The 15,961-nt window shown below is 60.6% G+C and overlaps 2 protein-coding genes across 2 annotated transcripts in view; both read left to right on the top strand.

Moving 5' to 3' along the window:
• The first annotated feature begins 1,294 nt into the window (after positions 1 to 1,294).
• Positions 1,295 to 15,961, top strand: part of RADIL (Rap associating with DIL domain) — a 39,273-nt gene continuing 24,606 nt past the window's right edge. Inside the window, exons 1-2 of the mRNA XM_045824388.1 lie at positions 1,295 to 1,381; positions 4,963 to 5,560. Coding sequence (XP_045680344.1) covers positions 5,026 to 5,560 — 535 coding nt within the window. The 5' untranslated portion in view covers positions 1,295 to 1,381; positions 4,963 to 5,025. The remainder of the gene's footprint in view (positions 1,382 to 4,962; positions 5,561 to 15,961) is intronic.
• On the top strand, positions 12,655 to 14,565 carry PAPOLB (poly(A) polymerase beta). Its single transcript, XM_045824668.1, has one exon. It carries the CDS (start codon positions 12,655 to 12,657, stop codon positions 14,563 to 14,565), a length of 1,911 nt encoding a protein of 636 aa, XP_045680624.1.

The following is a 15,961-nucleotide window of genomic DNA, read 5'->3' as shown; positions in this document are numbered from 1 at the left end:
CCCAGGCTCTCCTCCCTCCCCCCGATGTTTGCTTCTTCAGGGTCTGGGTGAGGGGCGGTTGTGTGTGGATATAGGGAGCCCCATAAAGGTTCCTGTGTGCATGTGGGGAGTCCTCTAACAGGAATCATTTAATCACACGGTCCCAGGCTCAGTTCTTGGCTCTATCTCTAGCTGGCCTCTCCGAGCCTCTGTTGCCTCAGCTGCGAAGGGGGAGTAACCACCTGCCTCAGAGGGTTGATGGGAGTTGCATGTAAATGAGACGACCTAAGGGAAGCCCCTAGCATATGGTCCAGCATACAGTAGGTGACCAATAAGTGCCTGTTCCCTCCTCCCACTTTCCCTTAGCAAATATGGGGTTTGTGCTGCCATAGCTTCCAACCCAAAGGGTCAGAATTCTGCATCTCTATATCTGAGGTCACGTGATGCCCCCAGGTCTAGAGGGGGACCACAGTGGGACAAAGGGGCCTCTCCATGAGAAGTCTTTCTCCAGGGTGAAACCCCAGCCAGAGGGCCAGTACCAAAGCGCGCTATGAGGACACCAGCTTCTTTTGAAACACCGTCACCCAGGGAGGGTGGTTGGGCCAGAGCCCCGGAGCTGACCCGGCCCAGCCCAGCCCAGTGTTGCATCGTTTTCAGCAGAAGAGCGCCATGATCTGATCTGCCCTTGAACGCTCTGGCCGCTGGGTGGGGGACAGATGTAGGGGAGACAGAACCGGCCACCCTCATCCCCTTCTCAGGCCTTAGATGTTTATATATTGGGCTGCCTGCTTCTGGTAAGCGCTTGCCTTAGCCTGCTTGCTCCCTTCTCTTCTTGGCCCTGTCCAGTGCAGGACTAACAGGTGGGGATGAAACACAGCCAGCCCACGTGTCCTCCCAAAGCCTGGGCTAGCACTTGGCACCTGAGCTTAGCCCTGGCCTCGCCCCTCCCGCCGAGGCTCGGTCCCTAGAATTGAAGCAAGGGGTGCACTGCACAGCCACGCCTCTCTAAAAGCTAGCCCCGCCCCTGTCCTGGAAACCCCGCCCATACTGTCGAGGCCACGCCCACACAATTAATTGGCTGGCAAGTGGCGCCAGCGCCCAGCCCAACCCCTCACCAGCTCCACCCTTTCACTTGAGGCCCGCCCCCTGGAGGGCTCGGCCCTGTCTATTGGGTGGCCGGCAGAAAGAGCCCGCACCCTGCCCTACTCTTCCCCGCCCCGGCCCCTCCCCTCGAGGCCCCGCCCCAAAGAAGCCCCGCCTCCGGGCCCACCTCTTGGAGGCCCCGCCCCGCCCGTCCGTTGAGCTGCCGGCAGGAGGCGCCTCGCGGGTCACCGCAGGGGCTCAGGGTAACGGCGGGTGTGGGAGCCACGCGGGATCGCTGCGGCGGCGGGCTGAGCTGGAGGTGAGTGCTGGGTGCGCGAGGAGAGGCCATGGACGTGGGGCGCTTCGCGGCAGCCGGAGCTCCTGGGCACGGAGGCCGAGCGAGCCGGGAGGCCGCGGGACGCGAGCTCGGGCAGCGGGGCCCTCACGGGGCATCTCCCGGGCCTCCTAGGCAAGGCTTGTCCTGTTGCCATGGAAACAGGCCGGGTCTTGGGGCCCAGGGCGGCATTTGGGATCGGGACCTGAAGGCTGGCCTCTCGGGTGAGGGCTGCCCAGTCTTTGGGTTACGGGCGCCTGGTGTGGCCACTGCCTCCTGGACCTTGGCCCTCCAACGCAGAGGACCCCCGGGCCTTACTCTCCGGGGGCCCCTGGGAGGGGAGTTCGGCGGCGCGGGCGCCGAGGGGAGAAGGGAGCAGGAGTCCACTCCCTTTCTCCAGGGTCTGCGCGACATCCCGCGACTCCTCCCTCCCTCCCTCCCTCCCTCCCTCAGCCCGTCCTGGTTTTCCTGCTCACGCAGCAGCGCGTTTCCCACCCGGGTGCCAGCTGAGAACGGTGTCTCCCAGCTATTTCTGTGCCATTTCCAGCCCGTGGACAAATTCTGCATCCAAGCAAACAGATGCCGAGCCGGAGCTCCTAGGGCTCGTGGAAGGGACTGGCTTATGTCCCATCAGCGGGGGGGAGCCCTTGCTGGGACCCCGCAGAGCAGCGGACTCGCCGGCCCAGGCCCCGGCACCCTGTCAAGTGTTTGGTTAACCTGAATGGCCGAAAAGAATTTCCCAAGTCCCCGGCGATTACAGGTGTCTCCCGTGAGCGCGGGCCACCTCTTGTGCATTCCAGAGAGGAGCCAGCTCCTTAATCCCATTGGCAGAAAAACAGCAGTCCCGTCTCCAGAGGCTAGCATGTCAGATTAAACCTGATTAAATTATTCTGTCGTGGAAAAGCATCGCAGGGGCCGGATCTGTCCAGGCGGGATTTATGGACGGTGGAGATAAAGCAGAGCCTGCACGCCTCCCCTCTTCCTGTCCTGTCCTGTCCTGTCCTGTCCTGCTGGAAACGCTAATGGGTTCCACATTGCGGTGCCGGCCGGCCACGTCCTCCGCCCACCTCGTCAGCCTCGCGCTGACCTCGCGCTCCGCGCCCGCCCGTGGGACTTGAGCCTGTTTCCATCAGAACTCCGGCTCCTCCCTGAGAGCGAGACCAAACACGGTCTCTAGGAGAAGCAACAGCCTACGCCCTCGGGCCCGTGTCCCCCCCCTCCAAGTGTCAATGCGAAAGAGGGGAGAACTGGACAGGAGAGGAAAAGGCAGGTCCCGTCTCCCCCAAGCAGCGCTGGTTCCCCACGCGAGCCCCACTCTGCAGGGTATTCCTCCGCCGCTCTGGCCCTGTCTAAAATACCAGCCCGCCCCGCTCCGACAGGCAGGCCGTGTCTGCGTTCAGTGACTGCGAAGGCAGGTGACGCGTGGACAAGTGGGCGTCTGGGGTCATTCTCTGATATGGCCACCGAGAATGACCACGAGGAGAGTGAGCTTCCCCATAAAGCAGATCAGGGTCTGCGTTTCTCTGTGTTTGCTGCGGCTTCTCGGGGCTTGAGGAGGAGTTAGCAGGGAGGTTCGGTTCACCTCCCCCGGACATTTTCTGCCCTCTCTTCCTGAGACGGCTGGCTTTGCCTCAGAGTCCAGCACCAGGGGCTGCTGGAGGGAGGGAGGGAGGGAGGGAGGGAGGGGCGCTTGCTTCCCAGGCCCTGGGAGTGGACAAGCAGCCGTGCATCTGTAGTTTTTAATTTCTTTTTTATTACAGCAGAATTGTGTTAGTCTTAGATGTTACAGAACCTAGATCCACCTTAGCACAAAATAGCAGCTCCCTTCTCCAGGTTTCTGGGCTTTTTACGCTCCTGCGAGGTCTCCTCGTGGCTCCTCCGTGACGCTTTCTGCAGTTTTCAGCATCGTATTCAAATCTATACTCAGACACGATCTCGAACGGCAGAGGCTTGAGTCATGCATGAGTGCTGCTTCGGGTTTGGGTTGGGACCCTGGAGCTCTGCCTGGGGGAGGGGCCCAGTAAGGCAAGGGGCAGGTCCTCTGAGCGAGGGGCGTCCGTGGCGTGCATGCTGGCAGCGTCGGAGGCCGGCTCGCGCCTGTCAGAAGGCGGGTCTGGAGCTGCCGATGTGGCGTGCGAAGCCGTGTTTTTGTCATGCTCCTGCGTGCTCTCGGAGATGCTTTGCTGTAGACGAAATCGAAGCCTTTGACGGGCACAGGAAGTGAGGCCTCCCCAGGATTTGACGAGGGGGAGGAGAAACATAACTTTTGACATGCGCATTCCTTCACGGCCTCAGGCGAGGCGGCAGAGAGCGCCTCACGTGCTCCTTCTGCTTGGACGCCTGGCCTGGCTGCTTTCGGCGGGCCACGTCCTCAGAGGGTGGCTCACAACGAAGGCGTCACCGTGGTCAAGCGAGAGCAGCAGGCTGTCGGACCGGGGAGCATCCCCGCCCCACCCCCGAAAGCCTTTTCCAGCCCGTGGAGCCATGAGCGAGCTGGGACTGTGGGCGCTGACGTTGGTCAGAGCGGCAGGTGCCCAGCGCTGCCAGGTCCTCACTGGGCCCTGGGCACTGTTTCCAGAGGCTTCAAGAAAACGGGCTTTTCTCCTTTGGTCTTCCACTCCCGTCACTGGTGAGGACAGAGCACAGGCGTGGGGGTGCCGAGTCTCCCGCAGACGTGGTGTAGAGCGGAGGCGGCTCCCTCCGCCACGCCTGCTGCTCCCCGGGAGCTCCGGGGCCTGATAAGCTGCCTCTTCAGAATCAAGGCCCGCAGAGCACTCAGCGTGCTGGAATGGTGGCCGAGTGACTCACCGAGGCGCCCAGGAGCTGTTTCCGCACCTCCCCACCGAGACAGCATGCGGGGCCCGGACGGGGCCCGGATGCCAGACGGACGGACGCGGTCAGTGGAATGCACGCACACATTCCGGTCGCGCCTTCCTCGGTTCTGGAAGAGCCCTTTGTGTCCACTGTGGCCGTGTGGACATTCCAGTGCTGCTGTCCCAGGGACATGGCGCCTCCAGGCCGGGACTGGCCATCTCCCGCTTTCCCTGTCCCACTCGGGTTTGCGGCGAGTCTCCAGTTACAGGCTGTGGTGGGGGGGAGGTTGGATGTAGGGAGATCAGGCGTCTGGCGGACTCCGTTGTTGACGACTTCTCCTTGGGTGTGATGTGGTAGGAGGCAGGTTGCCTCGGGGAGGGGGCCACCCTGCCAGGACTCTGCAGGTACAGCCCACGGCCACGGCCGCACCCCGCTGCTCTCTGGCTACACCCCACCGTGTCCATGAGCCCAGCTCTTGGCAGGAGGGTGCTGGAACAGGACAGGGGGTGTGTCCTCCTTTCGGTGACTTCGTCAGCTTTCTAGTGGTGGCGTGGCTCGAAGGGCCCGTGAGCCTGCTCACATCTGCATGGTGCCCAGTGGCCCCCCCTGTGGCGGCTTGGCTGAGGGCAGCAGGTCTGCTGTTCTGCTGGGGCCCCGGGGCCGGATGGCCGTGACGCTGGGGACAGTGCCTGTGCGCCTTGTGTGCTTCCGCTGCTCCTGGCTCAATCTGACCCTCCTCGTCTCTCCCCCAGGACACGGCCGCTTCCCCGCCGCTGGCTGAGCCCGCCACCCTCGCCCATGAGGACGGGCCCACCATGTTCTATGGTACCCACTTCATCATGTCTCCGCCCACCAAGAGCAAGCTGAAGCGGCAGGGCCAGCTGCTGTCCAGCGTGCTGTCCCGGACGCTGAGCTACAAGTACCGCGACCTGGACGCCACCTTCACGGGCTTGGGTGCCAGTGATGACCCCGCGGAGCTCTCCACCCAGCTCTCGGCCCCCGGGGTCTTGAAGGTGTTTGGGGACAGTGTCTGCACGGGCACCCACTACAAGAGCGTCCTGGCCACCGGCACGTCCAGCGCTCGGGAGCTGGTGAGAGAGGCCCTGGAGCGCTACGGCCTGAGCCCCGAGCGCGCCGGCCAGTACGTGCTGTGTGACGCGGTGGGCCGGGCCGGCGGCTCCGGGCGGCAGTGGCAGGCCGAATGCTTCCGGGTGTTCGGGGACAACGAGAAGCCCCTCTTGATTCAGGAACTGTGGAAGCCCCGAGAAGGCTTGTCCCGGCGGTTTGAGCTGAGAAAGCGGTCAGACGTGGAGGAGCTGGCAGCCAGGGACGTGGACACCACGACGGCAGGTGGGCAGGAGACTCGGGTGCCGAGACCGGTCAGGGGAGGGCGGGGAGGCAGAGCAGTGGCCGGGGGTGGGGGGGGGTGTCTGCTCGGCTCCGATGGGGCCTCTGCCGCGTGTTTGAGGACACCGTCTTTCGCTCCCCACTCACGCGGGGCCTTCTGGAGGCCGGCCTGCTGGGTGGCTGCGACACGGAGGGCGCTGCAGGCAGGCTCCTCCTCTGGAGTAAGGATCGTCATCCCTGCCTGGCTGTCCCGCCACCAGCCGCAGAGACACCGTGTCCAGTGCGGTGTGGGCACCTCACAGGAAGTCCCATGCCCGAGGCCCTGGGCGACTCTTAGGGGCAACCCAGCGAGAAGGCGAAGGAGCCGGGCCTCCCGGGCTGCAGGGTGCGTCCGGGTGCGCCTGGGCCCGTGGGTGCTGGGGCTGTGCGGGGGCGGGGGGCCCCAGCCATTGTCCGTGTGAGATTCGCAGGCAGCAGCAGCGGCAGCTCTGGGCCCGGCCCGGGGGCAGGGGGCGCTCCGGGGCCCGTGGCCACTGCTCTGGGTCTGGCTGTTATGCAGTCGGTGGAAAGAATTGACTATCTTAACAGGTAAATGAAACAAAAATAACTTTTCAAATGTCCAAAGACCGCTGTATCTCAGATGTTTGACTTTCTCCTAGTGTCCCCTAGAAAAGGGTGACTTTACGTGGGCAAGTGGCCTCGTCTTAGGTGGCCCAGAGTGGAGGGGTGTTAAGTGGTCTCAGGAGACCCGTCACTTGGTTTTGTGATTTTCCGGGATGGAAAGCGGCCTTTGAGCTTCCCCAGCCGAGCTGCGCGCGTCCCCGAGGTGCTGAGATGGCCTTTCCTCTAGTCCTGCCTCTGGGGTGAGGCCGGAGCCTGCCTGGCCCCAGTGGGGTGTAACGACGGCAGTGGGTGTGGGGGGCGGTGGGACTCCCAGGGGCTGACGTCCCTCAGGCCTGGCCGGGACGCCGCATCACACAGAGACAGCCATGCCATGGCCACCCACTGCCGCCGTGGGCAGATGGCTTCGCCTCTTTGGGCCCCGGTCCGGTTCCCCGGTCTGGAGAGTGGGGTGGATGCAGTAGGGCACACACAGTGCTCAGGACGCGCCCCATGCCCTGGGTGGCGGCGGTGCTACCGCTGACCCTTCCCGCGCCGGTGGGAGTCTGTCTTGCAGCCTGTGGGTGCCCGGCCCAGGGCGGGGCGGGTGGGGGGGGCCCTCTGGCAGGGAGCAGGGTTTGTCGCTGACGTGTTATGGTTCTGGCACACGGAGCGATAAAAAGCCAGCCGATATGGAGGATGTTGTTGTTGTTTCAAGTCCTTCAGACCCGACTCCCGCACCCCGCAGGCCCCAGGGTCACAGGTTTGCACTTGGTCCCAGCCCCTCATTCTGGTCGACGCCCCGGGAGGCCGGCTGTGGGGTGTGGGCGAGGGGCCGGTGTCCCTCGCGAGGCCGTGGTCCTGCCCCCGTTTCCTCTGCTGCAGAGTGCACAGGGGCCAGGGCCAGCCCTGCCTGTCCTGAAGGTCGCTGGGCCCCGGGCTCCTGGGCGGGGCCTGGGAAAGCCTGCCCTGTGCCGCACGGCCGCTTCCTGGACGGCGACCCTGGGGGCCAGACGCCACCTGTGGGGAGGGGGGGACCCGGTCCCCTGCTCACCGACCCCTTTATTCCCGCTCCTTTATTCCCAACAGCCGTTGGGGCAAGGGAAGGCCTGCTGCTCACAGCCTATTCAGCCCGGTGGTTTTGCAAAGCCCTTCGCATAAAGAGTCCATTGAGCAGCCTGGCCTCGCTGACACACTTCTCTGGCGGACAGCGGCTTGGGTTACCTGCCCGGAGCAGCCTCCCGCACCCCAGGGAGGCGGCCTTCCTCCGCGGCCTGCTGCTCGGGGTGTAGTCCGGGGTCGTCCACGCCTCCGGCCTTGCCAGCCCCCTTGCCGGCGACGGTGAAGACGGCCTGGTGACGAGACGGTGTCCCAGGGCGGGCACGCTTGCTCCTGTCATCAGAGACACGGACGGGCCACCGGTGCTGGCCGCAGCCGCGCGGGACAGACGCCCACGGCGCAGAGCCCTGCTCCAAAGCCTGGGGGGTGGCGGGGGTCCCGGACCTCCGAGTGAGCGCCTTCGCTTGGTGGTTCCTGTGGCGCGTGGGGCTGTGACGCAGGGGCGTGCGTGCACACTCACTCGTGGGGCACACTCCGAGCAGCGGGGCCGCGCTGCAGCGTCTGCGGGTCTGCAGGTGGCCGTCGTGTGGCCCCCGACGCTGCTCTGACACCTCCTCCCCTCCGCACGGGGGTCCCGCCCCAAGGGAGCCGACCCCTCCTCTGTCCCCTCTGCCTGAGACCGGCTCAGGGCAGATACTCGGCCTAGGGTGAAGAGGGCGCCGGCCCGGCCGGGGGCTGTGTGTGAAGTGTGAGGGGAAAGGGTCTCGGCTCCTCCGTGTGCCCTGGGAGGGGCCTCGGTGCCTCCTTCTAACACTGGCTCCCCAGTGAGCAGGCCCTGGCCAGGGGAAGGGCTGCGCGTGTGCGCCTTGTCTGTGTGCACACGCACGTGTGAGTGTGTGTGAACTAACGCCAGCCTTCTTGAGCACTGGCTCGGTAATTTTCACTGTTCCAGCCATTGTCCCCCCAGCAGAGGACTCCCTGCTTGTCAGGGCGCGGGGCTCGCGGGTTGTGCTGGTTTCAGAGGCGGCCTCCAGCCAAAGCCCACGCCGCGCCTCTGAGCAGCAGCTGGGCGTGGGCGCCGGGAGCCCCCGCAGGCAGCCGGGTCCCCTGCACGCGGCCCGGGAATCACCGGGAGGCGCGAGTGGGGAAGTGGGCGCGCCAGGTGCTCCCGAGGGCACTGCCCACGGGGCCCAGCCCATCCCCTTCCCCACTGCGGCCGCTGGTGTGCGCTCAGGCGCTTTGGTGTTTGTTTTCCATAAACATCACCTTTCACAGCTGCCACTTCCCCTGATTTCCAGAGGATCAAAACACTGTGCATCGGCTCTGGGAGAGCCGAGGCCGGTGTGGGTGGGGCTGCAAAGTGGCTCTCACTGCCTTTTCCCAGGAGGCGGTACTGGCCCGGCGCCGCGCGGAGAGGGCTCTGGATCCTATCACTGAGATAAAGGCGATCAGCTCCTTCGGGAGGCGCCCCCCCCCCCCCCAGCAGGCCATGTGGTTTCCATCAGCAGCGGGGGGAGGGCCGGAGAAGGGTTCGCTTTGCTTCCAGGATGGAAGAGTGGGTCGAGGCTGCATTTCTCAGCCTTGGCCCATTTGGGCCAGCAGTTCTCTCCTGCAGGGCAAAGGACACGCAGCAGCGCCCCCTTCTGCCCCTACCCCAGGAGGCCGGTGCGCCTCTACCTGTCGTGGCAGCCACCGGTTCCTGAGGGCAGAGTCCTGGGCGTGCCTCGCCCTGGACTGGGAACCACCGGTTTGGACCCGGCGGCCTGGACTCCGTTTGGTTGAGCTCAGTTTCAGCCACACCCAGTGCCTGGCCTTTGGGGCCAGCGGTCACGTGCCCTGCGGCCATCAGCCACGCTGCCCCTCCTGCGGCGCGCTCCGAGGGTCCGAGAAAGCCCGGTGTCCTGAGAAGGGTGACACGGGGAGCTTCTTGTTTTGCGCCTGTGGTGCCTTTCTGCGTGGCCTTCGTGGGCCTCGGAGGGGCTGTGTCGGCGGGCTCCTGGGAGGCAGGGCCTGCTTCGCGGTGGGCGCCCTCTTTGGGGAAAGGCCAGCGGACAGTGTTTCGAAAACCACCATGGCGCGAGGCTCTCTCCCCGCAGGTCACACAGTTCCAGGGACACCTTTGCGTCAGTCACTGAGGGCTGGGCCTCACTGCCCTTCCCATGTCCTGTGGCGTCTGGCATGCCGTAGGTGCTCACTGGAAGCCCGGCGAAGGGCCGAGGTCGCGTGGAAGAGCGGGCTCCTCTCGGCCTCCCTGTGCATCCTGGGCTCCGGAGCCGGAGTCCAGCTGTTTTCTTTGCGGCGGGTCTGGGATGGGGAGGAGGGTGGCAAACCGACGGCGTGGCTGTCCGCTTCTGCAAGTTGTGGCTCCAGTGACCAGGGCTGCGCCACTCTGGCGCCCTACAGTGCAACCTGCCAGCCCCCCCCCTCTGCTAAGCCCAGCTGAGTGGCTAGCAGTGGTGAAGGCGTCATCTCTGAGCACCCAGCTTTGGGTGTGTGTGTGTCTCCCTACTTTGCCATCCACGCACGGGCAGACGGGGCGTGGCCCCTGGTGATTGACAGGGATGTTCAGGCTCCACTGCTAACGGTGCGCCACGAACCCGGTCCTCCCCGTCCCCCAACCTTGCTGTGGTCCATTTCTCTTGACATTTTTTTTTCTCGCCACGAATCTGAGTTTTAATAACTTACGTCAGGTTGGGGGAGGCGATCTGAGTTGTTTTCTCCTTTTATTCAGAGTCACTCCCTCCTGGGTCTTGAGTAAGACTCTCTTCACCATGACTCAGTGACAGAGTCACTGTGCAGAGTGTCTGCTCCATGCGGTTTGGGGAAAAGCAAAACAACCCCCACCTTTTTAACCAGTCCAGGACTGGAAAAGTAATTGAACTTAAAAGCCATTTAAGAACTTTTAATTCAACAAGGACATGAAGTTCAACGGTCAGCTGCTGACAGCCAGTTTTATCCTTCGATTCCCTGCTCAGATTTTTAAAAAAAAAATTCATAGCCTTTGGTTTCACCCAGACAGGCAGAGGCAGAGAGAGGCTTCGCCGCCTGTTCTCCCAAGGTGGGTGGTGCCCGCGTGGGGCCTGGCTGGCAGCGCCGCCCGCCCCTGGGAGACTTCTGGCCGTGATGGTACACAGTGAGCCTCCGGAGAGAGGCGCGCGGTGCTTAACATGGAAAACTCGGGGGAGATCATAGCTGGACACACTCTCTGCTCTTCGCAGCCGTGGATCTTAGTGCTGATGGCTGCGGAAGAAGCAGAGATGGAGCCTTGGACCGAAAGGGTGGGGGTTGGAACTGAGACCCCCAATGTAGCTTGGACCCTTGAGGGCCGCACATCGAACGTAAGGATGGAGTCAGAGGAATCTGCTACCTGGTCGGAGGAGATAACGGAGACTTATCTTCCTGGACCTGGGCTCTGGGTGGGGGAAAACTAGGCTCTTCCCTGGAACTGAAAACCTCTCTTCCTCTCGCCTGTGTTTGGGGTTTCCAATTGGACTACTTCTGTGGTCTGGGTAACCCCTGGATCAGAAATTAAACTGCAGCGTACATCATTTGGTAGTGTCCAAGGACATCTGAGAGAAACACAGCACATCCTTTTCGGAAGGACAACCTTCCCACGGGCACCCCCCGCCCCCAGCCTTGCCAGAGATGAGCTCATAACCCAAAGTTACAGGACCCACGAAATGATGTACTCTGAATGAGTCTGGAGAAAACAACAAATCAGATTGAATCAGATTCTCGAGAACATCAGGAACCGGGACCATTATGTAATATTGAGTAATTAGACGTGTTTAAAATGTTGAAAGAAATAAGAAGGAGGGGAAAAAACAGGCGAGGAAGAATGTCATCTACAGAGGCAGGGAAACTTTGGGAAAGAACAAGATAATGCTTCTAGTAACGGAAATACAAGCATTTAAACGGATGTTTCAGGGAAGGCTTCGGCAGCGACTAAACACAACCGAGGAGGGAAGGAGAGAACGGAGGAGAGAACCGAGGAGGGGCAGAGCTGCCGTCGCCCCGGGAGAAACATGGGTACCAGACTCCGAGGACAGGATGAGAGGGCCTGTCGCGCATCTGCCCGGAGAGACCCCAGGGAACGGCGGCGGGAACGTGTTCCCAGGACACGCCTGAAAGTGTTACGGACCTCACGAAATGAAAAGCATGAAACGCAGGATATCCTGTGCAAGACAAATAAAAAGGAATTTACCCCTTGACACCTAGTGGTGGTGGTACTGCAGGTGTGAAAACAATAAAGGAAACCACACTCGAAACGGAGTTGGGAAGTCCTGGGGGAGCTCTCCCGCACTACCGCTCACCGCCATTTGCACATTTTCCTCCGGTAGGAGGAAGCCGCCTTTGCACTTCAGGGCGGCGGCGAGCAGCTCACTCCACTGCAGCAGGACAAAGGAGGGTTTTCCCCTCGCCTAGCAACAGACCCAGCCAATGAGAAACTGCCATGCCTCAGCCAATGGGAAGTCATTGCACTTCCAACTGCCACTCCCGGCTTCCTCCAATGGACACTTTGTTTACAATAGCCCCTGCCCCTGCTCCCCCCCGCCCCCCCAGCGCCCCCCTCCTTCTTCTCGCTCAGAGTTCCCCTCCTTTGTTTTCCAGACTTGCCTATGGTTTGCTATAACTTGGACATCCGGAATTGCATTTCCTCTGCCTACCCGAATAAAGTCATTTTTTGCAGGCAAAAGAACTGGCTATTTTATTTTTAACATTGACACAGGGCACTGAGGACAGAGGTTTTTACAGCTGCCTAAAATAAGACAGGCGAGCAGCAGGTTAGCTCGACTGCAGACTGCGCAACAGGACTGCAGAAACCAGCAGACAGCAGCCGAGACCTTAAGAGCAAGAAGAGAACAAAGCCGCCCAGCTGGAGGTGCCGGCCTGGCTACACTTCCATCCGGGCCCCAGCCCCCGAGGGCCCCAGCCCCGGAGGCCGCGGCCGGGGCTGCTGCTCACCAGCAGACCTTCGCTGAAAGGGCATTTCTAAAAATGGACCTTAGCTGGAGAGGCCCCTGGGGCGGAAGTAGATCTGAGGTGCAAGAAGACATGGTGAGCAAAGAAACAGATGGTAGGTCACGGTAAATGCAGAAAGCTGTAAAAAAGCCAAGAACCAAAACCCACCTCCCCAAGCCCGAAGCCTGAAACTCTAAACCTGTGGCAGACCCCTGGAAACTACAGCTCCCGTGAGGCTCTGCGCGGCGCGCATGCGCCTTCGCCTGCTTGGTGTGCGTGGCAGTTCTAGAACGTCGCGTCGAGGGCCTGGGCGCCATGTTGGGGCTTAGGGGACAGCGGAGAGACGCTTGAACCGGCGGGAGCGGGTCCGACCTGGAAGGAGCCCCGCCCCTCCCGCCTCCGCGGATCATGACCCGGGCAGCGGCCGAGGAGGTCGCGGTGGCGGGGAACGTGGCGTGGCTGGGCCAGCGCTAGAGATGATGCCCTTTCCGGTGACGACCCCGGGAGCACAGCAGACCCCGCCGCCCCCCAAGCTCCGCGGCATCTCCTCCCCCATCAGCTTGGCCGCCCCCAAGGAGGCAGACTGCGTACTTACGCAGAAATTAATTGAAACCCTGAAGCCCTTCGGGGTTTTGGAAGAGGAAGAGGAACTGCAGCGCAGGATTTTAATTTTGGAGAAATTAAATAATCTGGTAAAGGAATGGATACGAGAAATCAGCGAAAGCAAAAGCCTCCCGCCGGCTATAATCGAAAACGTTGGAGGCAAAATCTTCACGTTCGGCTCCTACCGACTAGGCGTGCACACGAAAGGCGCCGACATCGACGCGCTGTGCGTCGCGCCGAGACACGTCGACCGAAGTGACTTCTTCTCCTCCTTCTACGGTAAACTGAAGCTGCACGCAGAAGTGAGAGACTTAAGGGCTGTTGAGGAGGCCTTCGTGCCGGTTATCAGGCTGTGTTTCGATGGCATAGAGATTGACATTCTGTTTGCGAGGTTAGCACTGCAGACTATTCCGGAAGACCTGGACCTCAGAGACGACAGTCTGCTGAAAAATTTAGACATTAGATGCATACGAAGCCTTAACGGTTGCCGGGTAACGGACGAAATACTACACCTGGTACCAAACATCGACAACTTCAGGTTAACTCTCCGAGCCATCAAGCTGTGGGCCAAGTGCCACAACATCTACTCCAACATACTGGGTTTCCTGGGAGGGGTTTCCTGGGCCATGCTAGTGGCCAGGACGTGCCAGCTGTACCCCAATGCAGTAGCATCGACCCTTGTGCGGAAGTTCTTCTTGGTGTTTTCTGAATGGGAGTGGCCAAACCCAGTGCTGCTGAAAGAGCCCGAAGAACGAAATCTTAATTTGCCTGTGTGGGACCCAAGAGTGAACCCCAGTGACAGGTACCATCTGATGCCTATAATCACCCCCGCGTACCCTCAGCAGAACTCCACGTACAATGTGTCGGTCTCCACGAGGATGGTCATGATTGAGGAGTTTAAGCAAGGGCTCGCTATCACACATGAGATTTTGCTGAGTAAGGCAGAGTGGTCCAAACTTTTCGAAGCTCCAAGCTTCTTTCAGAAGTACAAGCATTACATTGTACTCCTAGCAAGTGCACCAACGGAAAAACAGCACCTAGAATGGGTGGGCTTGGTGGAATCAAAAATCCGAATCCTGGTGGGAAGTTTGGAGAAGAATGAATTTATCACCCTGGCACATGTGAACCCTCAGTCATTTCCAGCACCCAAAGAAAATCCCGACAAGGAAGAGTTTTGTACAATGTGGGTGATTGGGTTAGTGTTGAAAAGGCCAGAAAATTCTGACGTGCTCAGTATTGATCTCACCTACGATATCCAGTCCTTCACTGACACAGTTTACAGGCAGGCGATAAACAGTAAGATGTTTGAGATGGATATGAAGATCGATGCAATGCACTTGAGAAAAAAGGAGCTCCACCAGCTACTGCCTAACCACGTGCTTCAGAAAAAGAACACGCATTCTGCGGAGGACGTGGGGTTGGCGGCCTTGAGCGACAGCGGTCCCGGCTTGTCTGCGGCCAGTGAGAACAGCAGGGCCGCCGCGAAGGCGGGTGCTGGCCCTGGCGCCTGTCAGGGCAGGGACAGTCCGACCCTGGCTGTCATGGCAGCTTCCGTGACCAGCGTGCACGTCACCGAAGTGTCCTTGCCGCAGGCGAGCCCCAGCGAGGACACACGGGGCGCGCCGAGTGACGGCCTGCCTCCGACGGGACCCCAGGCAGCCATCTCCCTGCCACCGAAGCCCTCGATCGCCAGAGTGGTCTCTTCCACACTTCTGGTGAGCCACCCGCCCAGGCCCTCGGGGGGCACAGCAGCCAGCATGGCGAACCCTATCGTGGGCGTCTAGAGGACAGCCTCACCTCGTCAAGAAGAAGGACCGAGGGAGCCAGAACAGAGGAGGAACCATTTCCAAAAGAGACGGTACAGCTCAGCTTGGAGCTACTCGGACCGCAGCTTCTCCGTGGGCCTGGCAGGGGGCATCCGGGACAGGCCTTTCCAGTATCCCTGCCCTCGCTGCAAACCCTGTTCCGTTATCAGGAATTCAATAAAACAGATTGGACTGATAAAAACAACCCCCGGGGTCCGTAAATAATGTCTGCCAGCTCGGTCTGGCGTCTTCAGATGCTGGAGGAGGAGAATGAAGGGCACCCACCCACCTAGATAAGACTGAGAATAGAGTTAGGCTTATTCGGGAACTTCCTTTGCCGGGCTAGTCTTGGTCAGAAGTCCGGGCTGGTACACTGAGCTAGACGTGCCGTTGTTGTTAATGTGCCAGCAGCAGTTATGTTAACTGTTTCAGAGGGTCGCTTCCCTTAAAGGGAACAGAGAGCCCTCCAGCTACACGCACACCCCCGACCGGCATCCGGGCCGGACTTGTGTCTGGTGCGTCGTCGGGGGACTTTGCGGTCCAAACTGGCGTCTGATATCCTTGTGTTGATGTCCTGTGTATATATATTATTAGAAAGTAGAACTAACTTTAGATTTTTAAGCTTGATGAATTTTAGTTTTTTCCTGAAGTTTTCCACCGTTATCAGCCTCCAAATTGGATGCAGCTGTGCGGTGGTATACCGCGCTTCAGGAAAAGTGTAAAAATACATCTGCTCGCTCTCCCCGTGAGGTAGCTGTAGCTTTTCAAAATGAAGTGTCGACTCTTAGGACATACATTTGACGTCGGAAGAGTAATTAGTAAATCTCTGCTTCGGACGGGACGTGGTCAAGAAATGATGGATTGTTTTTCTTCTGTAGAACTGTTGGTGCGGTGTGTGCGACCGGCGATCTCGCTGCCGATGAAGCCCCCTGTTCCCTGGCCGCAGTCACTGTCCTCAAACACGGTGGCCCCTGGGCTCCCCACCCCCTCCCTCTGCTGGGTGCGCGTGGCGCGCTTATGCCTCCCGAGGCCCAGACTGCTGGTGTCTCCTGACCCTGCCACGAAATCAGCAGTCCTGTGGCCACACGGCATAGAACACCGAGCCCTGATCCCGCGGCTAATGTTGTAGTAAAACTCCCCCGAGAGCGATGCTCGGGAAGCACACGGTCCCTCTTGGACGGCCATTCGACCTCTGCGCATGAGGAATTGTGTGTCCTCCACAGAGTGCCTGTTTAGGGGAAAGTCCATGTCCAATCCAAACAGGTGAGCAGAAAGGTCTTTCCTCAGAGAAGTTTACGCCAATTTTTGCTTTTAAATGCCTTAGTAGAAGCCATCAGTAAATTTTACATCTAGAAAAAAAATTTCTATCAAGCAC

The sequence above is a fragment of the Phyllostomus hastatus genome, unplaced genomic scaffold (genome assembly GCF_019186645.2).
Source record: "Phyllostomus hastatus isolate PE091 unplaced genomic scaffold, TTU_PhHast_1.1 phas_contig_150, whole genome shotgun sequence".
Classification (NCBI taxonomy): domain Eukaryota; kingdom Metazoa; phylum Chordata; class Mammalia; order Chiroptera; family Phyllostomidae; genus Phyllostomus; species Phyllostomus hastatus.
This window is presented reverse-complemented; position numbering and strand designations above follow the sequence as displayed.